General features: G+C 43.3%; 1 protein-coding gene across 4 annotated transcripts in view; it reads left to right on the top strand.

Moving 5' to 3' along the window:
• Nucleotides 1-27,609, top strand: part of npas2 (neuronal PAS domain protein 2) — a 52,994-nt gene that overhangs the window by 7,932 nt on the left and 17,453 nt on the right. For 3 of the 4 annotated variants that reach the window (XM_035527593.1, XM_035527596.1, XM_035527595.1), the window contains exons 2-9: nt 12,381-12,726; nt 14,060-14,116; nt 14,795-14,994; nt 15,296-15,387; nt 20,432-20,521; nt 22,380-22,488; nt 23,128-23,241; nt 23,813-23,931. In XM_035527593.1, the coding sequence (XP_035383486.1) occupies nt 12,653-12,726; nt 14,060-14,116; nt 14,795-14,994; nt 15,296-15,387; nt 20,432-20,521; nt 22,380-22,488; nt 23,128-23,241; nt 23,813-23,931 (855 nt within the window). In that variant the 5' untranslated portion in view covers nt 12,381-12,652. Of the gene's footprint in view, nt 1-6,248; nt 6,326-12,380; nt 12,727-14,059; nt 14,117-14,794; nt 14,995-15,295; nt 15,388-20,431; nt 20,522-22,379; nt 22,489-23,127; nt 23,242-23,812; nt 23,932-27,609 lie in introns of those variants that run through there. The other variant, XM_035527594.1, reaches the window with a different exon arrangement.

Raw genomic sequence — 27,609 nt, forward strand, 5'->3', positions numbered from 1 at the left:
TCCACAGAAACAACAATATTGCCTTTCAGGATTACCATGGTAACAAGGACAGTAAGCAGTAGGTAGAGAACAGTAAAGTGTGTGTGTGTGTGTGTGTGTGTGAATGATTGCTGTAGTATAATCCTGTGTTTGGGAGTGACCTACATACATACTCACTTGGGGAGTGTGTTATGGGTACAGATAAATAATGGAGAAATGAATCACAGATGACCATCCCAACATGCACACTCTTCCTCTCTCTCACCACACACAGTGCAAGTCAATAACACCAAGAAACACTTTTATTGTCATAAGAATACCTTGAGTTGATTTAAATACGGGAAGTGATAAGTTATACACTAATAATGCAGGCGTTTTTTATTTAAGGAATCAGACAGCCCTCTCTGTCTCTCCCCTTCTGTGTTTCTTATCCAGATTTTTTTCACCCTCACTGTGATAAAAAGCATGTTAAATTAAAAAATAGCCAAATTAATTATGATCTCTCATCATTAATTAGTTCATTCTTTTTCATCCTTTCATTGTATCAGTACACCCATCTCTCTCCCTCTCTCACACACACACACACACACACACACACACACACACACACACACACACACACACACACATCATCTAATCATCTAATGAGAGATGATTAGGAAGATCCTCATTAGATGATTATACTTATAGTACAACAGTATATGCTTCTCTATCATATACTACTACTATACCATATACTCTTACTATATCATATACTTATCATATATATGATATAGTAGAAGTATGAGTTTGGTACAGACTGTGAGGTAGTATGCTAGTTTTCAGTCTGGTACAGTCTGTGAGGTAGTATGCTAGTTTTCAGTCTGGTAACTTATTTCAAAACTCATGTTTCTAATCTAACCCAATCTTGCAGATTTCTCCTTGTAACATACGAAGGATCCGGCCCTTTCTCTCACAGGAAGCTGTCCAGGTGCTTGTGCAGTCTCTTGTGAGCTCAAAGCTCGACTACTGCAACTCACTACTTGCTGGTCTTCCTCTAAGAGCCATCAGACCTCTACAACTTGTCCAGAATGCAGCAGCACGACTGGTCTTCAATCTTCCCAAATTTGCACGTTACTCCACTGCTGCGCTCCCTTTATTGGCTTCCAGTAGCTGCACACATCAGATTTAAAACCATGATACTCCCCTACAAAGCCAAAAATTGACCAGCCCCTTCATACATGATGTCGTCAATGGTCAAAGCCCGATCTGTACCTCCAATACTTCTAACCTCAATTACGGCTCGGCTTGAAACACCATGGTTCGAGTCTCATGGAAGATGAACATGGAGTTCTCTGTCCCTTGCAGTCTTCAAACACAGACTGAAAACCCATCTATTTGCGGAATATTTAAATGACCACCGATCCTGCTCCTGTGTTGACTAACTAAAACTCTAGTACTTATTGTAGCGTATTGTTTGCTATTGCACTTATTGTGTTATAGAGCTGATACGTGTTTTGCACTTCTAGGCATCAGCATTGATCCCTGTATTTCTACAGTATTCTAGTTCATTGGTATCTTTGACTCTAACCTACTGTACTGGTAAGGATGCATTTTATGAGTAAATGACTTTTGTAAGTCACTCTGGATAAGGGTGTCTGCTACATGCCCTAAATGTAAAAGTCTGATGCTCCCTCACTTCTTACAGTGTAGGTGTAAAGCTTGATTAAATGTAAAGCCAGAGCTACAGTTCTCATATTTTAGTGTAACTCTTAAAATTTACAAACTCAGCTCACCACTGTGTAGTCAATGTTCCTTGAATCGGTTCCTTGTATTTATATTGTGCTTTTTACAATAGCCCCAGCAAGCCGAGGGCAACAGCAGCATGGAAAAACTCCCTAGAGCATGAGGAAAAAACCTTGAGAGGAACCGACACTCAAAGGGGGGCCGTCCTCCTCTGGCTGACAATGGTCACCACAATAATAACAATAAAGAACAAAATAAGGAATGAGAAGAAATAATCAGTTAACATCTATTCCAGTTTTCTAGAAGTTCTAGTCTAGGGTTGATGAGTGTAGGTATGTCCAAAACCTGGCATGAGAAGTCTGCCCAGGGCAACAGAAGTAGGTGGCTGGGTGGGTCACTGTTAGCTGGGTCATGGGGGGCGAATAACAGCAGGGGGCTTCCGGGGGTGGTGGGAGGAGCCACAGCAGCTGAGACAGTTTGAGGTTCAGTAGTAACATAATATCAGGAGTAGGTGTACCCCGGCAAAAAGAGAGAATAGATTATTAGGCATGTCCAGGTATGAGGGTGTGTAAATTAGGGAAATATAATGTACAATGGTGGACTCTAGCAGATGTAGTTCTAGCAGCACAGCTAAAAGGAACGAGCCAGAAGGAACCACAGGCATGAGGGCACCCTGGAACATCAGTACTCTGCAGCTCCCAGTCAACAAACTCAACTCTCAATGCACATGGATCCCCACTTTACATAAGATGTAGTTAATAAAATGCCTGACTGTACAGAGAGGTTTTCAGCCTTAACTATTGAGACTGTGTCTGAGTCTCAAACATTTACAAGAAGGTTTTCCATGCAGGCTGCTTCTGGAAACCAACAGCTCAAGCTGGTGAGTTCAGTCATGCAGTTCCAGCTGAGGTCATGAGTGAAGCAGAAAGCCAATGTGAGATGCAGTGTTAGTAGGGTTAAATGGTGAAGGGTGGGCTAGTAGGGTTAAATGGTGACGGGTGGGCTAGTAGGGTTAAATGGTGACGGGTGGGCTAGTAGGATTAAATGGTGAAGGGTGGGCTAGTAGGGTGGTGTTACTGATGTGAGAGTTGTGATTAGTTGTTTTTTTTTCAACTCTGTTGTAGGTGTACCATAACATAGCTTGATTCTTCCAACCAATCCGTGATTATCGTGCTGTAGCAGATTTCTCTGCCGCCCCCTACAGGACATATCAGGAAAGCACTGTTTTTCTACTGAGCAGAACAGTGTGTTTTGAATGTGATGTCTTTTTTTGTGAGCAAGGCCAAGACTGCATAATTTGTTGATTGGTATTGTGTTTTTCTGGTATAGTGGTAGTATGGGCTTCTGGTATTGTTGTATTTGCCATTGCTTCACTGAGTGTTCTAACAAATCACAAATTTCCTTTGTGTGTTGTGAACATCTTGACCAAGCCAGATCTTGGTTTTCTGTGGATATTTTAGCATTCACATAATCCAACAAATAAGTCAGTCAGTTTGGTCAAAATTTAGGCATGTCTTGAAACGTGACAGTAAGGGTTCACCACTGTGAGCTGAGGGTCCACGAATAGATTTTACCCCCTTTTCTGACTAATTCAGATAAACTGTGAAATATGTAGAACATAAGCAGTAAACAAAACCCGTTTGAAAAACTGTTCTGAGACCATCTGTTTCTCTTTGTTTGTTTACATGGATAAGCCACTCCTCCGCTCCCCGTAAAAAACAGACTGTTATGCCAAACCATTCACAACATGAAACATAAAACAAGAGTTTTTTGGTCCAAAATGGAAACAACTATATGTGAAGGGTATGAAGTTGAAGGCAGAATTTTGCAAACACAATCTGTACATTGTGTTTTAAGTGAAGCACTTTAATGAGTCGAGTAGGTAAATCTAAAGCTAAGTAAAGTCATTCTTTGACACACTCACGTGCAGCTGACGATGCTAACTAGCTACCAGGCTAACACAGGTACTGAAACTCACGGGAGCGAATTACAAATAAATATTGGTGAGCTTAAACACTTGACTTTTCTTACAGCAGTAAATCATTATGAGCTAAATTCTAGGTGTTAAGATACACGTTTATAATTTCATTATCAATTAGTTACATTTGTTAGTGGACAACATGCCCATAAGGGTAAAAGGCTAACACCATCACTCCAGACATGGGAGTTTGATGCCTGTTCTGACCAAATGCCACTGCCACAGCAGGAACAAGGTGTCGAGTACTTGGGTAACACGATTAGACAAGAAGTCTCTCTGGAAAAACAGATGTAATGGTCGTCATAGTCTGTCCTGTAGAATAGACCAGGTCTTTGCTAGGAGAGCAGCGTTAATCTAGACTTCCGCATGCAAGCACTCCCAGGCTGAGACGATGCCTACCAAACTGTTCCCTTTGTTGCTAACAACTTGTTAAACGACGAATTACTATGATTAAACGCCCTACCTCATTGCTCAGAAGTGAAATCATGACAACTTCGGTAATGCAAGAAAATTATAATTGAACTCCGCAGGCTACCGTAGATCTTGGCGACTTGTTTTGTCTGCAGATTTCTGGCAGGGTGCCTGTCTGGCTTTCTTAACACTAGAGGTGTTTCCTTTCCTCATAATGGATTGATATTCTTCATAAAGCTTTACGAGTACTTCCTGGACCTTCCTCAGATTCTTCGGACGGTTTTTGCTCTGTTTTATTATGGCCTGGTTTGAGTTAGGAGGAACAGATTGCACCTGGATTTTATTAGTGGGACGCTTTTGCGGATAATCCTAAGTGAAGTGCGGCTTCTGTAAACTCCCTTTGTAGAGTATAACCAGGTTCCTGCTGGCTAACCACAACCCCCAGTAATGACTTGTCACTGGAGGGGCAGGCCAGTCATGCAGGGGGTGGGGCTCTATATACAAAACAACCCTTAGCAATGACTCAGCAATACTGTCTGAACAAAAAGGTGACCGGATGCTCTAAAAGAAGGAAATACAGTTCAGTTAGTGGACAGTCAGGAATAGAGATGAAAACATGAGTGTAAATGCTGCAGGTCTGTCAGTCAGTCTAAACTACAGCAGGTTTCCAGGGCTGACAGCCAAAATCTATTAGTATCACAGTCAACTTTACTACCTTTAAACAGTTGCTGTTAGAAATGTTTCTCCATACATGTCACTACTGCAGTCTTAGACACAGTCATTTACAATGTCATTAATAATTAACTAATTATGTGTAAATATAAAGAGCTTGTTTCATATCACAAAGGTGGAGTCAGTCACTTTTATTCTGGCTGTGCATACAAGCTAATAAATGCACTCTATCTTTCTCTCCTCTGTTCCAGTGACCTATATTCAACAGTGTCACTGTGTAAAACTCTAGACTGATCCAGCTTTGATGCAAAATTACCAAGAACATCAAAGCTGGATGAAAAGAAAGAGGAAGAAATCCCTCTTTAGAATCACTGAATGATATTACAGATCAGGTACAGTCAATAACAGTCAGTCTCTCTCTCTCTCTCTCTCTCTCTCTCTCTCTCTCTCTCTCTCTCTCACACACACACACACACACACACACACACACACACACACACACACACACACATGCATGCACACACACCTTAAACCAATCAATGTCTGTTTTAGCACCCATGTTAGACATAATGTTCTGTGTTCCATACATGTTGGAGGATTTCTAGAGAAACAGGATGTTTCTGACAGAGGTCCTTCATCAGCTGTGCAAGCAAAGTGCTTTTGAATCTCATACTACAGCACACTGCACTTACTCACCTGGAATCTTCTTCAGTGTTGTGTGTGTGTGTGTGTAAATAAATAAATTATATATATATATATATCTGCAGCTGCACTGGTCTGTGTTGGGGATAGATATCCAGATGTGTTGTTTTCTCCTCTACTGATAGTTTGAGCTAAGTGACTACTCAGTGAAGTGCACTGAAGTTTCCTCATCTTGGGTTGGTTTCCTCGTGATGGTGTGAGCTTTACCCCAGACTGTAGACAGCTGCCTGAACGTGAGCCAGGCGTAGCCTGTGGACACATTTGAATTTGGATCCCCCCGCAACCACCATTAATATTTTTTATTTCCAAACGAAATTAAATTGTATAATATTTAAACTTTTAGTGCACTTTTGTGATGTTTCATTAATTCTTGAATAAGAGGCATCTGTATTTTATTGCTCTGTCATAAATAAGACTAAAACTATAGGGATGTGGTCCACACTGCCCCGTACACACCTCTCGCTTTCTGCATGCCCGGTGGAGACCGTAGTTAATGATGTTAGAGCTCCGCGCTACCGACTGACCTACTTTCGTAGCTCGCGATATTTCCACTCTCCTGCACCGCGCACCCATCGCGCCAAACCGGATCGCGCAGTTCGTGTGCTGATCGTTTTCCAAACCGTTCCGCTCCTACTTTCTCGTGTTGTGCGTTTGTGATCCACTGCACGAGGACAGACCGTGTCGTTTTCTGGTTTATGGTAGATTAGAGTTGATACTGTCAGTTCAAGGAGGAGCTGCATGTCCACTGAGATGCAAGGGACGGACCTGACCGCCAGCCAGAAGCCTCAGTAGGAGACATCAGAAACGGACTGGCACGGGCCAAACTGGAAGCAACCTCGCTTGTACGCCGGTTATAAGGTATACGCCAGTCCTGGCTTTCGCTTCCATGTTGAAATGTCACTCTAGTCAGAAGGGAGTTTCTCTCGTTATGAGTGATCTTGCTCATGAGTTTCCCGCAGCTGTGTTAGTGTGTGTTAGTTACTGCAGACTGTTTGGCTTTGTGCGTTGCCGTGTTTGGACACGAAGATATTAGCGCAGTTCTCCAAGTTCGTTATTTTACCAGCGATGTCCACTCAGTGCCACTCAGTCGGAGCAGCTCTGGCTCGGGTTTTCCCTGCTCGGTTGCACTTTGCTCACTTTATCAGACGCCGGTCTACGCTGGCCTCACGCGTCCTGCACAGCTGATCGGAAATCTGGGAGTGCACGCGATCTGGGTCACATCGCGAGCAGCTGTTCCGGATAGGCGAGAGCGTGGGCCTTTCGCTTATTGTGCTGCATGCGTCGTGGTTTCTCAACTTTCTGTAAATCCGAGAGTTTTGTAGGGTTTCGCGAGGGAGGTTCTTGAAGGTTTGTTGCAGACTGGGCTTCTGTACGTAGTCTGGGCTCGTGGCGCAATGCATTATGAACATTAGGCTGATAATCTCGTCCTCAAAGGTAAAACATCGTTTGAGGCTAAATGATTACTTGGGTGCATTTGTTTGCATTGTGGCAGAGTGTGTTGTGTGTCTGTACGTCTGTCTCTCAGTGTGTGTGGGCAGCCTCTAAGAGAGGGTGTAGGAGGGTCTGCCTCACTGAGGGATGTGGATGTGTTAGCTGCTCTGGAGAAAACCCCTGGCTGAACGGACCAAGATAATGTTTGGAAAAGTGTGAACCCCTCTTACTCTTCTTTCTTTCTTCCTTTCTTTTCTTGCTCTGTCTTTCTGATGGAGTGCTTTTTAGTTTCTCTTATTCTGGCTGTGGTATCAGTTGTTGGATTAAGACCCTTTGATGGATTAGCATAATAGATGGCTAATATGGAGATTTGAAGAGACTGGCTGGTTGGGAAACCAAGCGGTGTGGAGTGAATACCCCTGGAGGTGCCTTGTGTAGCCCAACATCTGGACACGAGTGATTCACAAGATGAATCATAATCAGTGAATCAGTTTACAAGTCAATAGAGTCATATAGAGTGACTCAGTACAGCCTTTTGGAAATAATCATATTGTCTGGCGTACAGAATGAAGTGTCAAACTCATTTTTTGTTGTGGGCATTTGGTAGTTTGACCTCTCTTCTCCATTCTCTCTCACTCTGTCTCCTCTTTCTCTTCTGTGTGTGTGTGTGTGTGTGTGTGTGTGTGTGTGGGGTGTGTGAGAGAGAGAGAGACTTCAGCAACACTGTAGCATTGGACTATAGATTATTTCTGACTTTAATCCAAAGATTTTAGATCATGCTTTTTTCTGTGTGATTGGGTTTCTTGCTATACAGATATAAGCTTAAAGCTGACAGCTGGGCAGAGAGAGAGAGATAGAGATGAGGGAGAGGTTTATCTTTGAGCTACCGGATGTTAGTATTGTACCAATCATTATTATGATGTAAAAACCCCAAAAGTCGTTATGCAATAACACCAATCTGTCTGCCATGTGAAGTAGTGTGTGTGTGTGTGTGTGTGTGTGTGTGCGTGTGTGTGTGCGTGTGTGTGCGTGTGTGTGTGCGTGTGTGTGTGTGTGTGTGTGCGTGTGCGTGTGCGTGTGCGTGTGTGTGTGTGTGCGTGTGTGTGTGTGTGTGCGTGTGTGTGTGTGTGTGTGCGTGTGTGTGTGTGCCGTGCTGGGGGAGGGGGTGTCTACCTGTCTGCTGTATGACAAAATCCTTTTTTATTAACTTCAGTTTCATGGCACTGAGCCAAACACAGCACTGTGTCCTAAATGAATGCCATCTGAAATTAGACCCATACGCCAGCTGAGAACCCCCAGCCTGGTTGTGTGTGAGGGAGAGAAAGAGACACACACTCACACACCTCTGTCTGAGTGCTGAAATCACACCCCTACACTGTGTCTGGTCATTAGAGATGCACCAAAAGTTGGACCAGCTAAAGAGAGGAAAAAGGCCTAATATTTTAAAAAGAAAATTAATTAACTAAAGTAAAAATAATTAAAAAAAACTTGAATAGTATAGCAAGTGATTTATTTGCTATAAAGATTAAAATGGTGATTAAAGGCATTGGCAGCTTCTGTGTCCAGGTCAGTGCAGTGATAACAAAATAATTCTGCTATTCCAGCAGTGTTGACAGTCCTGATGTATTAAAGATTCACTAGACACGGTTGGGTCCAGTGCTGCGAACAGTGGAGCATCGCTGATGGCTCAACACAGATGACCTATGAAAGTTCCCTCCTGCAGCTAAAGAATGGGGCCAGAATTGGATCCATTTTCATGATTTCTTTACCTGCTGTAATTGAGATGTAATTTACCATGTATTAGTAAACACTGAGAAGCCATGGCAAGATTAAAGTCTGACATATTTTGACCCAAAGTATTTGTGATTTGAATCGTGAATGTTATGGTTCATCAAGACCCCACATTACACTGATGTGAAAGGTCTGTGATTGGTTAGGATACAGCACCCGATCAGAAAATTAGGATCATTTGCATATCACGACTTCTGTTTTGCAAAGGTCAATTTTGTGTCATGACAGTATTGGAGTGTGTAGCTTTTCCAGCACTTTTATACTCATGTCAGCAGTGGAAATGAGTGACAAAAAGGCATTTAACTGACATGTTTATACATTTGACCTGAAACGTGATCAGATCTTAAGGTAATCCACAAACTAGGTAAAAAGAACATAACTAAACATATGACACAAAATCATTGTAGCGTTTACATTTATTGATCAAATATTCAATATTACATTTCTTTGTAATAAAAATGTGTGACCCTTCAGTATAAGTTAATTAGTTAAGTGTTCCTTAAGGGGAAGTGAAGTCAGGATGGAGATCTGGTGTGAGTTTAGCAGGTCCTTCCTTCTGTGTCTTACCTGTCAAAGTCTGGTCTTCATCAGCATATGGAAGTGAAAAGAAGGGTTCATCAGAATGGAAAAGGTTACAGAACGGTTTTGACAGAGTTTGGCCACCAAAGGACTGTTTGTCCAGTAAATATCTAAACGGCAACTTATCTTACAGGAGGTCACAAAGCACTGTGAAGATGTACAGCCAAGTCTGGCACTGAGTAATGTTGATGCTCATGAGTGCACCATTAGGCCAACACCAAACATGAGTGGTGTGCATGGCTGTGCAGGAAGGAAAAAATAGTGTGTTCAGGAATCTTGCACTACCGTTGGTGTTTTATGATGATGACTGAATGATGTCACAAACATGATACACGTTCATGCTTTTGATTGGTCAGTGTTGCTGTTATACTGAACGATGTCACAAACATACACCTTCATGCTTTTAATTGGTCAATGCATCTTTCACTCTGCAGCACAGGTTGCTAATGTTACTAGTCCTAGGAAATATTTCAGGTTGAGACGGTTTTACAGAGGAGGGTATAATTACTAATGCAGTTGATACAGTTTTATGGAGGAGGGTATTGTTGCTAACACAGTTGTAGCTTCCTTGGTTGAACAATGACAAGGTTGATTTCTGCCCCGGTGTGTGTGTGTGTGTGCGTGCATGCCCATTGATTGGGGGAGAGTGTTCAAATGCTCACTCCATGAGCTCTACTGTTATTTAATAGTTGAGCTCTACTGTTATTTAATAGTTGAGCTATACTATTATTTACTGGTTGAGACCTGCACACTCCCACACAAGACCCACACACAGTCACTCAGGCCATTTTTGTCTGTCTGGACACTGTTTTTGCTCTCTCACACACACACAGAGAGCACATTTAGCTCAGATGGAACAAAAGCTCAATCAGGTCTAAAGAGAGTGTGTGTATAAAGGTGCTGATAGTGTATATTTCTGCAGTATTAATCTCTGCAGTGTACAGTGCTGATCTCTAGAGCCCTCGTCTCTGCAGTTCTGCAGTGCTGATCTCTGGATCTCCGCTGTTCTGTGCCTTTGGCTATATGTGTTGTTTGGTGAAACTATAACAGTGTTGGCTGTGTTTGGGTGTGGTGGAGTGGAGGCTGTGTTTGGGTTATTAAACCAGGTACCATTATTAATGCTGATCAGCTTAATTATCATAATATTGATATAGTAGGTACATCTAGTCACTCGGCTTTGTGTGTGTGCGCACGTGTGTGTGTGTGTGTGTGTGTGTGTGTGTGTGGTTCTACCGAATTAATGTTGCATACCCCATACTCCCCAATTCTCGGGAGTGACCATAATGTACTTCTCATTCTAACTGCGTGCGTGTTTGTGTGTGTGCGTGCGTGAACTGGTGTGGTTTGGGTTTGTGTGAGTGTGTGCGTATATGTGATCTTGTCAGTATATTGAATAAAACCAGAGGTTCTGATCACAGCAGGGGTTTCTCTGTTTCTAAAGGTTACAAGACCACACACCCACACACACCAATGTTTTGTCCTCTTGTGTATTTGTGGTCCTCATTCCCTCCCTGCTGGGCTGTTTGTGCTAGCAGGCCGTTTCTAGGTCACTCACCAGCCCAGCAGTGTTGGGCTTCATCAGCAGGTGTGAGTTAAACACAAGCTGTAGCGTGTGTGTAAGATGTTTCCCACGGCTGGTGTTGACTATTGATCAGCTGTGTGTCTGGAGGTGATGTCACAGTGTCACTGTGCGAGATCACTAAACACGTCTGTCACTCACACAAATGTTGTTCTAGATGGAGAATTAGACGAACTTCCAGAGTTCTGTGGTGTGAAAGAATTGTATGAGGAACCTAGAACTGCAGAAATGCTGATTCTAAACTGCTCACACTTATGCTGAGATCAGTGTGTGTGCTGTGTGTGTATGATGTAGCCTTTGTCTTCATTCAGCTGTTCAGTGAGACAGAATTGAGAGGCTCTGTCCTGCTGCCCAGATACACAGCCATCACCATTGCAATTACCACTACCAACACCATTACAATCACACTACCACTACCAACACCATTACAGTCACCACTACCACTACCAACACCATTACAACCACACTACCACTACCAACACCCTTACAATCACCTCTACCAACACCCTTACAATCACCTCTACCAACACCCTTACAATCACCACTACCAACACCCTTACAATCACCACTACCAACACCCTTACAATCACCACTACCAACACCCTTACAATCACCACTACCAACACCCTTACAATCACCACTACCAACACCCTTACAATCACACTACCACTACCATTACAATCACACTACCAACACCCTTACAATCACCACTACCAACACCCTTACAATCACCACTACCACTACCAACACCATTACAATCACACTACCACTACCAACACCATTACAATCACCTCTACCACTACCAACACCCTTACAATCACCACTACCAACACCATTACAATCACCTCTACCACTACCAACACCCTTACAATCACCACTACCACTACCAACACCCTTACAATCACCACTACCACTACCAACACCATTACAGTCACCACTACCACTACCAACACCCTTACAATCACCACTACCAACACCATTACAATCACCACTACCACTACCAACACCCTTACAATCACCACTACCAACACCATTACAATCACCTCTACCACTACCAACACCCTTACAATCACCACTACCACTACCAACGGCATTACCACTACCGCTACCAGCGCCACTACCAACACCATTACCACTACCAACGACATTACAATTACCACTACCAACACAATTACCAACACCATTACTATAACCATTACGCTGACCTGACACCCCTCTCCCCCCCACACACACACGTTACTAATGCACCACACACACACACACACACACACACACACACACACACACACACACACACACGTGTGTTACTAACACAACTTCACTCTCACTCTGGAGCATTTCTGAAGCTTTTCCCTGTTTGGTCCGGATGTTTCTGTATGTTTTGTCTTATGACTACTATTATGTTTGTTTTTTTTGTTTGTTTGGTTTTTTTTTTTGTTAAATTTGAAATAGAAGTAAAACCAGGTAAAGGAATAACTTGCTATATAATAACAATATTTTTTATTATTATTAATAATGTTCTTTCTTGCTCAGGTTCTGCTGGTTCTGCGACTAACCCTTTATGGAAGTACGAAGGAGATTCATAGTGACATTATCGCTTCCATGCTAGCAGTCAACTGGATGGCGAGCGTACTGCTGTGTGACAGAAGATAGTAGTGACGTCCGGCTGCTGGCCATCGGAGACTCGTGCTAACAGCTAACGGCTAGGTGCTGAGAGGAGCTCCGCTCGGAGGCGGGGCTAGCGTGCAGAGTGCTGAGGGCAGCCAATCACGAATGGGACACGGCAGGCGTTCTGTGCTGTCTGGATGGGAGAGGGAGTGAGGATGGACAACCGTGCTGAGTTTGGCAGCCTGTGTCTTACCAGTCAGCGGGAATGGGAGTAAGTATATGGCACGCTAGTGTAGCTATACGAATACAGCTTTACAAATGAAGCTATGCTAATAGAGCTGTGCTTATTCACCATGATGCCATTATGCAAATGCGGATATGCTAATGTTATGCTAATCATCCTACACTAATGCATATACAGTGTGTATATATACAGAGATGGGAGAACCTTACAGAAGGGCATTTCACCAGTCAGATGTTCATACTTGAGTGAGAAGGTGGAATCTCAGAGGTGGAGTGGCCCACCAACACTCAGGCCTTCAGCAGTATGACCCTGAGGTCTGAGGAAATTAATATTGTACTATAGGTCTATAGTTCACTGACAAGTGTGTGGAGGAAATCGGGCGCAATGAATCATCTCATTAATACCGCAAGGAACCGTCTCATTAATATCACAATTAATCTCGTTAGTACCACAGTTAATCATTTCATTATGACCAGCCCTACAGTCTAGCGTGGTGAGGATGTTTGTCCGGCCCGGGTCTGGACCTGAAATATGGCTCTGACTGAGCTTCACTAACCCGACAGGTCGGAAGAGAAAGGTCTGTGTATGTGTTCGCAATGCTAAGGTCCTGAGATTGATTCCCAATAGAAGACATATAAGGCTTGATATTTGTGGACTACAGCTAACCACAGCACAGGTGTGTGTGAGGGCGTGGCAGAAATAAGGTACGAGACCACGGTGCAGGTATGTGTGGGCGTGGCAGAAATAAGATACGAGACCACGGCGCAGGTGTGTGTGGGCGTGGCAGACATGGTTGTCAGGAACTAGAGAGTCAACCTCTTAATACTGAGGAGATGAAACACATCATTAACGCCACTCTTCCTGTGGTCATCAGAGAACAATAAAATACAATAATTATTATTAACCAGCAACAATTATAGGTACTGTGAATTTTAAATGCCACACTCCTTGCTGTGATGCTGCACCCACCTTGTCGCAGGCACGTCTATTTCTGTCCTTCTAATGAACAAATAGTGACAAACTGAAATTAGTATGAAATTTGTCAACTGCTGCGTTAGGTGGCTTTAATACCCCAGCCACAACTTTAGCACTCATAATGTCACACTGATGAATGACTGAATACATGTCTCTTTAAGAATATTTGAATATATAAAAGTCTAAGAATGTTTGCCAAAGGCTGAGCGAGTCTGTGCAGACAGTGAGACTGTGCCAGTCTGTATGTTAAGGCTTGTGTCCTCGTTAACCAGGAAAAAGAGGAACCTCTTCATTAGAACATAAAAGTATGCTGTCCTTTATTTTCTGTATGAGCTGACCCAAATGAACCAGACAATGAAAATATCCTTTTATTGATATTTTTCAGCACCAGCAGCTGTGTGGATGATCTGATGGATGAAGATGACAAGGATAGGGCTAAAAGGTGGGTGTGTTCGTGTGTACATGTGTAAGGTATGTTATGCCTGGTGGGCATTGATGGGCAGGGCCTCCCAGCCTGCGCTTTGGGCTTAGTTCTGAAACTCTCATTCATTAAAAGATTTCACACGTTCACAAGCTTTTCTCACCTGTCTCTCTCACTCCCCTCTCCCTCTTCATCCTCATCTTCTTCATGCTTTCTTTCTCTTTTTTTCTCAACACAAAAACCCTGAATGCACAAAGCACCAGCAATTGGCATGAAAAGCCAGAGACTCTTAAAGCAAGAGCAAAGGGATGAAGGAAAGAAAGGGAGGGTTGTGACAGAATGGAGTAGATGTACAGGGAGATGGTCAGAGTACGCAGTGTGTGCAGCCCCTCACGGGAAATGACTAGAACACGGGCCCACTCACAGCTCGCACACTTTACAGCTGCGTACCTTGGAAGGTCAGTGTGGTTTCCAATGTGAGTGTGTCAATTTCAATTGTGTTGGTCTGTTTTGTGTGTGTGTGTGTGTGATTGATATTGGTTAAAGTGTACCATGTAGGTCATAAGCTGATTCTTTTCATCAACCTGTCAGCGTTGTCTTCAGCACCATATACAACCTGTGTCAGTGTTCTCTACTGTACAGTAATGCAGCCCAACTGCTGGAAAACACTTCGACTCACTCACACTTGGCTGTGTGCAGAGCGTCCCGCAATAAGTCGGAGAAGAAGAGGCGGGACCAGTTCAATGTGCTCATCAAAGAGCTCTGCGCCATGCTGCAGAGCCATGGACTCCCCCGCAGAATGGACAAGTCCACTATGCTGCAGAGCCATGGACTCCCCCGCAGAATGGACAAGTCCACCATCCTCCAGAGGACTATCGACTTCCTGCAAAAGCAGAAAGGTGAGAGGGCAAAGGGCACAGGTCCTAGCGTTTTGTGAGCTGGGGGGGGGGGGGTTGTTTTTGAGTGTGACACTTTTTGTTGGTTGTAGATTTAAAACTCTGTGCACACAACTCTCAATTTCTCAGTCCAGATAATTCCACATTTCATATACAGTGTTTGTTTTCCTAGTTGTTGGAATTCCTAATCTATAGAATGAATAATCAGTCATCATTCTCCCATGTGAATGACATATTTAGGAACAAGTCCAAGGCTTTTGCAGTCAATGTTGTTCTCACTTTGCGAGTCATTGATGTTTTTCAGAGATAACATCGCAGACAGAACTGTGTGAGGTTCGGCAGGATTGGAAACCATCGTTTCTCAGCAATGAGGAATTCACCCAGTTAATGCTGGAGGTAAAATTTCTGTCTGACAGTTCTGGGAGGAAGTGCTTCTGTATCTATGAGGAATTTCAGGTTCTGTGCAACTAGAATTCCATGGTTTATACATCTGTCTCCCCATTGGAATAACGGACTCTAAAAGAATCATTTGGGAATGCACAGTTCTCTAACTGGTATATTTAGTAGGATTACCACACTTAAGTACTACTGACTATCCAATGGGAATACTGTAATGGGAATGCTTGAAAGATCTTATATTGTAGGCTTGTATGACAGCACAGTCTATTTATTTGAATGGGACACAGGGACTACAATAAAATTAACCTCTGTGTAAATAATCTAGGTTTCCATAGTAGTTAGCTATACCAGTTTCTTAGAGCTTGTGAGTAGCTAATGTTATCTATACTACCTACTTGCTTTCAGTCTCAACATCAACACAAAGTAAATTTAAAGCATATAGCTTTTAGGCATACAAGTGAATGTCCGAGCCTGCATCGCAAGATACTTCAGTTTGACAAGATGTCTTGTCAAATGACAATCGTTTCTACTTCAGTGGTGAAGAAGCTAGCATTAGCTTGAAAGAGAGAGTTAGCAGTAGAGTACATGGTTACTCCTATAGCCAGCACACATTTTGTTTTAGTAACTGTATTCAAAATTGCATTTCCTAAGTGCAGTATCCAACAGGAATGTTAACTCCCAGTATACTCAGCAGGTACTAGCAGGCTTTGAATGTGTGATTAGGCAGTGCTTCTGTCTATCACAGAGGAGGAAGTACATGGTGTAAACACTTACAGGATCAGAGATGGCCCTGGACACGCAGGCAGAAAATAAGAGGACCCAGGGGTCAGAAGGGGAACCCATCGTCTTCTGGCAAACTAACAAATCAAAATGAATAAATGTGTTTTTTAATAAGAATGCTGAATTAGGAAATTACCACTGAAATACACAGCATTGGACAAAGAAGCATAATAAATCATTACCCAGAGGTATTTAGAGCCAGTAAGTAGTGGAGGTGGTTATGGTTGATTCACTAGAGTCTCCATGACACCCAGCTGTAAAACAGCCCCTCAGGAACAGCTGGAGGGGAAGTGGTGCATGCAGGTGTCTCCAGGGTCCCACTGGGAGAGATGAGCAGGAGCTTCAGGGTTGAGCTCATGTGGGCATCAGAGTGAACACGAGGGGCAGTTGTTCATATATGGAGGATTCCAGGTGAATAACTGCAGTGTAATGCAGTAAGAGATATAGAGATACACTATAATTCCAAAAGTATTCACTCACCCATCCAAATAATTGAATTCAGATGTTCCAATCACTTCCATGGCCACAGGTGTATAAAACCAAGCACCTAAGCATGCAAACGGCTTCTACAGACATTTGTGAAAGAATCGGTCACTCTCAGGAGCTCAGTGAATACCAGCATGGTACCGTGATAGAATGCCACCTGTGCAACAAGTGCAGTCGTGAAATTTCCTCGCTACTAAATATTCCAGTCAACTGTCTGGTATTATAACAAAGCGGAAGTGATTGGGAATGACAGCAACTTGGCCAGGAAGTGGCCATGTAAAATGACAGAGCAGGGTCAGTGGATGCTGAGGTGCATAGTGCGCAGAGGTTGCCAACTTTCTGCGGAGTCAATTGCTGCAGACCTCCAAACTTCATGTGGCCTTCGGATTAGCTCAAAAACAGTGCATAGAGATCTTCATGGAATGGGTTTCTATGGCTGAGCAACTGCATCCAAGCCTTACATCACCAAGCACAATGCGTGGATGCAGTGGTGTAAAGCACGCCGCCGCTGGACTCTAGAGCAGTGGAGACGTGTTCTCTGAAGTAACGAATCATGCTTTTCCTTCTGGCAATCTGATGGATGAGTCGGGGTTTGGCGGTTGCCAGAAGAACGGTACTTGTCTGACTGCATTGTGCAAAGTGTAACGTTTGGTGGAGGGGGGATTATGGTGTGGTGGTGTTTTTCAGGTGTTGGTCAGCCCCTTAGTTCCAGTGAAAGGAACTGTTAATGCTTCATCATATCAAGAGATTTTGGACAATTTTATGCTCCCAACTTTGTGGGAACAATTTGGGTATGGCCCTTCCTGTTCCAACATGACTGTGCACCCATGCACAAAGCAAGGTCCATAAAGATGAGTGATGAGTGAGTTTGATGAGTGGATGAGTGAGTTTGGTGTGGAAGGACTTGACTAGCCTGCACAGAGTCCTGACCTCAACCTGGTAGAACACCTTTGGGATGAATTAGAGCGTAGACTACGAGCCAGGCCTTCTCGTTCAACATCAGTGTCCGACCTCACAAATGCGCTTCTGGAAGAATGGTCACAAATTCCCATAAACACACTCCTAAACCTTGTGGAAAGCCTTCCCAGAAGAGCTGAAGCTGTTATAGCTGCAAAAGGTGGGTTGACATCATATTAAACCCTATGGATTAAGACTGGGATGTCACTCAATTTCATATGCTTGTGAAGGCAGATGAGCAAATATTTTTGGCAATATAGTGTATTCAAAACTGCAATGAAGCACTCAAGGACGTTTTAGACAGAAATCCTTCAGAAGTCCATCAGCTGTTCAAGCAAAGTGCTTCTGAATTAGTAGTAGGAGGAGGAGCCAGTTTCTATATGAAAAAGTAGATGTTTAAATCAGAACATTCATTTCATGGGGTTGTAAAGTTCCAGGATTTCAGATCAGTTATTTTTCTTTGAGTTTCCTCATATCAGTGCTATCATAGCAACTACTGGCAGTGCAAACAGTCATTATGCAATGTCCAGTGCCACTGGAAATGACAAATCTTTAATTCTGATAGTCCGATTGTCTTCAATAAAATGATCACAAGCCTTCTGTTGGTTTCCCAAGTGTACGACGAATACAGTGCCGCATAGATTCCGGGAGAAGCGGCTATAATTGATAAAACGGAGAGAAAGAAGGTAGCACAGGGCGTGAGGACTCAGACACCAACACCCTCTACTCCACTATGAACATAGGCGTGAGGACTCAGACACCAACACCCTCTACTCTACTATGAACATAGGTGTGAGGACTCAGAGACACCAACACCCTCTACTCCACTATGAACATAGGTGTGAGGACTCAGAGACACCAACACCCTCTACTCCACTATGAACATAGGCGTGAGGACTCAGAGACACCAACACCTTCTACTCCACTATGAACATAGGCGTGAGGACTCAGACACCAACACCCTCTACTCCACTATGAACATAGGCGTGAGGACTCAGACACCAACACCCTCTACTCCACTATGAACATAGGTGTGAGGACTCAGAGACACCAACACCCTCTACTCCACTATGAACATAGGCGTGAGGACTCAGAGACACCAACACCTTCTACTCCACTATGAACATAGGCGTGAGGACTCAGACACCAACACCCTCTACTCCACTATGAACATAGGCGTGAGGACTCAGACACCAACACCCTCTACTCCACTATGAACATAGGCGTGAGGACTCGGGGGGGTAACGAGGGAGGGGTGATGTGCGACACACTTGCGAAGTGCCGACGCGCTGGATGGTATGTGAATGGAACTAATGAGTGATGCCATAAGGAACGTTACTAAGAATATAATGAATAATAGATTTAATAACAGAAACGTGCAAACAAAAGCAGAACAAAGGACAGACAGAACAACAGGATAAGAAGGTGAGTAAGAGAACCGGGAAAAAGAGGCGTACACTTAGGGAAGACTAACGGAGAACAACAATGATAAATATAGAGATGAGCATAAGGACTTGCACAAACGGGAATAACACAGAACCGGGCTATGTAAGATAAACAAACTATATTTATGACGAAGATGCAGGTAACAGAACTAAACAAGGAAAGCAACATGCAGCAAAGGTAACTAAACACGGAGAACAAACGAGATCTATCTAGAAACACAATGATTGAAAACTGACCAGAAACCATGAGACATTCTGACAAAAACAATAACCGACAAACAAGATGCGTAGGGACGGGGTTTTTATAAGACTACAATCAGAGAAAAACTTAGAACAACTGGAGACTAAGGGGAGGAGACAGGGAACCATGGAGACTGATGTAAACCCGGAAGTAACTAGGTTGCCCGGGAAATGGGGAACTCTCCGGTCTGTGGACGTGACGCAGAGACACCAACACCCCACACTCCACCATCAACACAGGTGTGAGGTCTCAGAGAGACACCAGCACTTTATCTTACAGATAAAGATTCCACTGTTATTAGTAATGGAGAAGGATTAACAGCTAAGCATGATGTACTCAAAAACAAACCAGAAGCTCATGGTCTGCCATAGTGAAGTACTGATACTGGCTTTGGTTCCATCTGCAAAATATCTTCAGACAATGTAGTGTATATAGTCTCTGAATATAGGAAAACATGAGTATAGTGAGTATATACATGAGTATAGGATTGATTTCAAAATTGTATCTGAATATGAATTAAAAAATGAACATCTAGAGACATGATAGTCTAGAATGTCAAAGCAGAAAAATGCTCAGTCCAAATAATTACACAAACAGTAACAATGTTACATAGCATAACACACAACCCCTGATATAGTCACTAATGCACACATGCACAACCACTAACACACAATGTAAGATGAGAACCCAGTGAAGTTCCCTGTATAAGAGACAAATACTATAAATCTAATGTAACTATGTACATGAATCAAGAGTACAGTACAATGAATCAGTTTGATTCCTGAACGGCGGTGGCTTTGATATGACTTAGGCAGGACTAAGCATGATTTGGACAGGAATCAAAGAACAAATTGCAGAGAACGAATTGCAGAGCCAAATGTGTGATCGACCCACACAGCTATCAGCCAACACTAGCTCACGTTCCTGGTTTTCTGTTGCCAGTATGAACACACATACCACCACATTGAGTTACGAGTTTGTGTTGAAATATAACGGCTGTGGGAGAATTACTGCTGGACTTTGCCAGGCCCAGTCACCTCAGTAACAGTGCAAAAATAGAACAATTGCTTTTGTGAACAACAATTATACATGTTTCTGATAGTTAGAAATTTCTTTTTGTTTGTGTGCACAGGCTCTGGATGGTTTCCTGATTGTGCTTACTACAGATGGGAACATCATCTACGTGTCCGACAGTGTTTCATCTCTCATTGGCCATTTGCCAGTAAGTGAAGTGCGGGATCTAGCTTCAAGGGTTGGGGTTAGGGCTAGGGTTAACCTTAATCCCAACCCTAATCCAGTAAATGAAGTGGTAGAGATCTATCTTCAAGACACTGGACACTTCAAAGGCATCACACATGCTGCTATACGATATAAATTCAACTCTGACACATATTCTGCAGCCTGTATCAGACGGGTCTGGGGCGGTCCTGTATCGGACTGGTCTGAGGCCGTCTGTATTGGATGGGTCTGGGGTGGTCTGTATGGTGGTCTGCATCAGACTGGTCTGGGCCGGTTGGTATCGGACGGGTCTGAGGCAGTCTGTAACAGACGGCTCTGTAACATGAATTTTTCTCTGCAGGTCTTTTTGAAACCTGTTGACCAATGCTGATAAGACTTCAGAAATGAAGGTCTTGGAGAATGATTCATGTTTTAGATGGGCGTTTGGCTCCTATCTGGTGGTGACTAAGATATAATTACTCACGTTCGTTGAGATGTAGGGAAAGTGTACCCCACACACCATATTTTCTGTGGGAGTTGGTTCAAGTGTTTCTGATGTTTTCTTTTTTCTGATTTTTAGATGTTCTGAGATTTTTTTGTTAGGCTGCATAGTGTTACTCATGTTTCTTGAGATGTGTAGCAGACTGTATTTAGTGGATACAATCCAAATATAAACAGCTTGATTTGTTCTAAACAAAAGATAAGAACAAGAAAAAAAAATGTTGTTATGCACTTAGTTTGAGTCATGCTCTCCGGTCAGATGGGTAAACTGCTTGGGCTGATCTCTCGGACTCTTCTACTCCGAGTGAGACGTGTGGAAGGTTTGTGTGCGGGCATCACGTCATACTAACGTGACCTGAATTCACGTCACTGTAAAACAAGCACCTGGGTCACATGATCAACAGAGGCATGTCCACGTTGTGGTGTCTCTCTCTGGAGTTACTCAGGACAACCATCTTCATGTCTTATAATCCACAGGTGTTATATAAATGAGCGTGTAATCGTGTGTGTGTGTGTGTGTGTGTGTGTGTGTGTGTGTGTGTGTGTGTGTGTGAAATTTGTTGTGATCAATTTTGGTGAATTCAGAAAAGCTCTTTTTTGAGAAAGACGAGGGCGACAGTGGTGAGGAAAAACTCCCTAGAGCATGAGGAAGAAACCTTGAGAGGAACCAAGACTCAAAGAGGGGCCCCATCCTTCTCTGGCTCACAATGGTCACTACAATAAAAATGGTTTTACGAGAAAAATAAATTAAAAACTTTCTAGAGATCCTAGTCTTGTCCCGATGGTGTGCATGTGTCCGAGACCCATCCCACAGAGATGTAGTTGGCTGGGGTGGAGGTATGATGGGCTACAGCAGGGGGGCATCGGGGCGGTGGAGAAGCCATGGCAGCTGATATGGGTTGAGGCTCAGTAACATCATGACATCAGGAGTAGGTGTATGCACCTCAGCAGAAAGAGAGAATAGATTATTAGGCATGTCAAAGTATGAAGATGTATAAATTAGGGAAATATAATGTGTAATGATGGACTCTAGCAGATCTAGCTCTAGCAGCATAGCTAAAAAGAAAGAGCCAGAAGGAACCACAAGCATGAGGGCACCCTGGAACATCAGGACTCTGCCACTTTCAGTCAACAAACTAGAGTTACAAAAGAGAGGTGAAGTGACAGCATCATAACATCCCAGTTTACCAGAACTCAATGCCCATTTACCACCAGCTCTACACCTTTAAGATGTAGTAAATAAAATGCCTGACTTTACAGAGGTTTTTAGCCTTAAATACTGAGACTGTGTCTGAGTCTCGAACATTTACAGGAAGGTTATTCCACAAACCAACCGTAACATTGAGGTTTCTGTGTTCCAGTCAGACATGGTGGACCAGAACATCCTGAACTTCTTACCTGAGCGTGAGCACGCAGAGGTTTACAGCCTGCTCTTGAGTGAGCCCATGACCACTGACCATCTGGACAGCAGTGAGTGCGCGCACACACACACACACACACACACACACACACACACACACACACACACATATACATATTCTCTCTCACACTCATCTACATACACTCTCAACAGCACAGTCTCTGTCTGTATTCTGGTCTAGGGTAACGTTCCCCTCTAATAACTTAAACGGGTACACTGGTCATTCTGAGTCTCATTAAGATGGGTTCACTATTATGCACTATGTTGACAAATGTTTAGTCTCATTTAACTCTAAAATGTTTTTACTCTCATTAAAGCCTCACTGCTGGATGATTTATTATTCTGATAAAAAGGATGAATAACTGAAGTCCTGCACGTGCACATACACACACACAAACAAACACACACGCTGCTTAGCTTGGTGCTGTGAATTATGCTGGCCTCTGATTTATTCTGGTTTATGCTACACTTCATTTCAGGGCTAGTTACCCCTGGATTATGCCTGGAATAGTAACATTTTACAGTCAATCAGGGTTAATCCCTCAGCCCTGAACCATGTCACAACCACAACACGCGTAACACAGATGCACTATACCTGCTTGCTTATATATATGTGTGTGTGTGTGTGTGTGTGTGTGTGTGTGTGTGTGTGTGTGCGCGTGTTCATCTGTCCGTCCTCTCTCTCTCAGATGACACACATGTTGAATTCTGCTGTCATGTAGTGAGAGGAAACATTGATTCAAAGGATCTGCCCACTTACGAGTATGTCAGGTTCATCGGAGATTTCCGATTTCATAACAATGGTGTGTACCCGTCCCATCCTGCTTCTGACATCCGCGAGACAGACAGGCGTGTCGTCTGGTCTTATTTGAAAAAAGGAAAGTCTTTTACACTGGTCTTATTGGTAAAGAAGGTTGGGGTTACTGTTCAGGGTTATAAGGATAGGGTTAGGGTTAGAGTTACTGTTGGGGTTATAGGGTTAGGGTTAAAGAGTTACTTATAAGGTTATATGTTTAGGGATGTAGGTTTATAGGGTTAGGGTTAGAGACTTCCTGTTAGGGTTATAGGGTTGGGGTTGTAGGGTTATAGGGTTAGTTACTGTTAGGGTTACTGTTGGGGTTAAAGGGTTACTCTTAGGGTTATGGGGTTAGGGTTAATGTTAGGGTTAGAGGGTTAGGGTTGTAGGGTTACTCTTAGGGTTAGAGGGTAATAGATGGATGTCCACATCTCTTGTCATACTGACTGTAGTATTTCTTGACCTTCAGAAGGTGTAGAAATGTGTGCGCATAAGTGCATTTATCTTTTTGGATAAAAGCGTAAGCTAAATGCAAAAATGTCATCTAAAGTGTGTGTGTGTCTGCGTGTGTGTTGCAGGGCCTACATCCTCATGTAATGACTATGATCTGGTATTTCCACGATCACTCCACCCCTCTATGGAGGAGCAGGTGTGTTTGGTAGCTACAGTCAGACTAGTCACTCCACAGTTCCTTAAGGTGAGAACGCACGCACACACACACGCGTGCGCGCGCACACACAAACACAGAGCCAGATTCAAACAGCCCTGCTGTTGTAGCCACCATCTGCTCTACACTTACATCACCTGTGTTTATATCAGTGTGTGTATCTGGTTATGGTTTATATCTCTGTGTGTGTGTGTATCTGGTTATGGTGTATATCTCTGTGTGTGTGTGTGTATCTGGTTATGGTGTATATCGGTGTTTGTGTGTGTGTATGTGTGTGTGTGTGTGTGTGTGTATCTGGTTATGGTTTATATCTCTGTGTGTGTGTGTATCTGGTTATGGTTTATATCTCTGTGTGTGTGTGTATCTGGTTATGGTGTATATCGGTGTTTGTGTGTGTGTGTGTGTGTGTGTGTGTGTGTGTGTGTGTGTGTGTGTGTGTATCTGGTTATGGTTTATATCGGTGTGTGTGTGTATCTGGTTATGGTTTATATCGGTGTGTGTGTGTATCTGGTTATGGTTTATATCGGTGTGTGTGTGTATCTGGTTATGGTTTATATCGGTGTGTGTGTATCTGGTTATGGTTTATATCTCTGTGTGTGTGTGTGTATCTGGTTATGGTTTATATCTGTGTGTGTGTGTGTGTATCTGGTTATGGTTTATCTCTGTGTGTGTGTGTGTATCTGGTTATGGTTTATCTCTGTGTGTGTGTGTGTATCTGGTTATGGTGTATATCTCTGTGTGTGTGTGTATCTGGTTATGGTGTATATCTCTGTGTGTGTGTGTATCTGGTTATGGTGTATATCTCTGTGTGTGTGTGTATCTGGTTATGGTGTATATCTCTGTGTGTGTGTGTGTATCTGGTTATGGTGTATATCTGTGTGTGTGTGTGTGTATCTGGTTATGGTGTATATCTCTGTGTGTGTGTGTGTGTGTGTGTATCTGGTTATGGTGTATATCTGTGTGTGTGTGTATCTGGTTATGGTTTATATCTGTGTGTGTGTGTATCTGGTTATGGTTTATATCTGTGTGTGTGTGTGTGTGTATCTGGTTATGGTTTATATCTGTGTGTGTGTGTGTATCTGGTTATGGTGTATATCGGTGTGTGTGTGTGTGTATCTGGTTATGGTGTATATCGGTGTGTGTGTGTATCTGGTTATGGTGTATATCGGTGTGTGTGTGTGTATTGGTTATGGTGTATATCGGTGTGTGTGTGTATCTGGTTATGGTGTGTGTGTGTGTATCTGGTTATGATGTGTGTGTGTATCTGGTTATGATGTGTGTGTGTGTCTGGTTATGGTGTGTGTGTATCTGGTTATGGTGTGTGTGTGTGTGTGTGTGTGTGTGTGTGTGTGTGTATCTGGTTATGGTGTGTGTGTGTGTGTGTGTGTGTGTGTATCTGGTTGTGTGTGTGTGTGTGTGTGTGTGTATCTGGTTATGGTGTGTGTGTGTGTATCTGGTTATGGTGTGTGTGTGTGTATCTGGTTATGGTGTGTGTGTGTGTGTATCTGGTTATGGTGTGTGTGTGTGTGTGTGTGTGTGTGTGTGTGTGTATCTGGTTATGGTGTGTGTGTGTGTGTGTGTGTGTGTGTGTGTGTATCTGGTTATGGTGTGTGTGTGTGTGTGTATCTGGTTATGGTGTGTGTGTGTGTGTGTGTGTGTGTGTGTGTGTGTGTGTGTGTGTGTGGTTATGGTGTGTGTGTATTTGTGTGTATCTGGTTATGGTTTATATCTCTGTGTGTGTGTGTATCTGGTTATGGTTTATATCTCTGTGTGTGTGTGTGTATCTGGTTATGGTTTATATCTCTGTGTGTGTGTGTGTGTGTGTGTGTGTGTATCTGGTTATGGTTTATATCTCTGTGTGTGTGTGTGTATATCTGGTTATGGTTTATATCTGTGTGTGTATCTGGTTATGGTGTATATCGGTGTGTGTGTGTGTGTGTGTGTGTGTGTGTGTGTGTGTGTGTGTGTGTGTATCTGGTTATGGTGTGTGTGTATCTGGTTATGGTGTGTGTGTGTGTGTGTGTGTGTGTGTGTGTGTGTGTGTGTGTGTATCTGGTTATGGTGTGTGTGTATCTGGTTATGGTGTGTGTGTATCTGGTTATGGTGTGTGTGTATCTGGTTATGATGTGTGTGTGTATCTGGTTATGGTGTGTGTGTGTGTGTGTGTGTGTGTGTGTGTGTGTGTGTGTATATCTGGTTATGGTGTGTGTGTATCTGGTTATGATGTGTGTGTGTCTGGTTATGGTGTGTGTGTGTGTATCTGGTTATGGTGTGTGTGTGTGTGTGTGTATCTGGTTATGGTGTGTGTGTATCTGGTTATGGTGTGTGTGTATCTGGTTATGGTGTGTGTGTGTGTGTGTGTGTGTATCTGTATCTGTATCTGGTTATGGTGTGTGTGTGTGGGGGGTTATGGGGTGTGTGTGTGTGTATCTGGTTATGGTGTGTGTATCTGGTTATGATGTGTGTGTGTCTGGTTATGGTGTGTGTGTGTGTATCTGGTTATGATGTGTGTGTGTGTCTGGTTATGGTGTGTGTGTGTGTGTGTGTGTCTGGTTATGGTGTGTGTGTATCTGGTTATGGTGTGTGTGTGTGTGTGTGTGTGTATCTGTATCTGGTTATGGTGTGTGTGGGGGGGGTTATGGGGTGTGTGTGTGTGTGTATCTGGTTATGGTGTGTGTGTATGTGTGTGTATCTGGTTATGGTGTGTGTGTATGTGTGTGTATCTGGTTATGGTGTGTGTGTGTATGTGTGTGTATCTGGTTATGGTTGTGTGTGTGTGTGTGTGTGTGTGTGTGTGTGTGTCTGGTTATGGTGTGTGTGTGTGTGTGTGTGTGTCTGGTTATGGTGTGTGTGTGTGTGTGTGTGTCTGGTTATGGTGTGTGTGTGTGTGTGTGTGTCTGGTTATGGTGTGTGTGTGTGTGTGTGTGTCTGGTTATGGTGTGTGTGTGTGTGTGTGTGTCTGGTTATGGTGTGTGTGTGTGTGTGTGTGTGTGTGTCTGGTTATGGTGTGTGTGTGTGTGTCTGGTTATGGTGTGTGTGTGTGTGTGTGTATCTGGTTGTGTGTGTGTGTGTGTCTGGTTATGGTGTGTGTGTGTGTGTGTGTGTGTGTGTGTGTGTGTGTGTGTGTGTGTGTGTGTGTATCTGGTTATGGTTTATATCTCTGTGTGTGTGTGTATCTGGTTATGGTGTGTGTGTGTGTGTGTATATCTGGTTATGGTTTATATCTGTGTGTGTATCTGGTTATGGTGTATATCGGTGTGTGTATGTGTGTGTGTGTGTGTGTGTGTGTGTGTGTGTGTATCTGGTTATGGTGTGTGTGTATCTGGTTATGGTGTGTGTGTGTGTCTGGTTATGGTGTGTGTGTGTCTGGTTATGGTGTGTGTGTGTGTGTGTGTGTGTGTGTGTGTGTGTGTGTGTGTGTATCTGGTTATGATGTGTGTGTGTGTGTGTCTGGTTATGGTGTGTGTGTGTGTGTGTGTGTGTGTGTCTGGTTATGGTGTGTGTGTGTGTGTGTGTGTGTATCTGGTTATGGTGTGTGTGTATCTGGTTATGGTGTGTGTGTGTGTATGTGTGTGTATCTGTATCTGGTTATGGTGTGTGTGTGGGGGGGGTTATGGGGTGTGTGTGTGTGTGTGTGTATCTGGTTATGGTGTGTGTGTATCTGGTTATGGTGTGTGTGTATCTGGTTATGATGTGTGTGTGTGTGTC

Source organism: Electrophorus electricus, chromosome 6 (assembly GCF_013358815.1).
Source record: "Electrophorus electricus isolate fEleEle1 chromosome 6, fEleEle1.pri, whole genome shotgun sequence".
In the NCBI taxonomy this organism is placed as follows: domain Eukaryota; kingdom Metazoa; phylum Chordata; class Actinopteri; order Gymnotiformes; family Gymnotidae; genus Electrophorus; species Electrophorus electricus.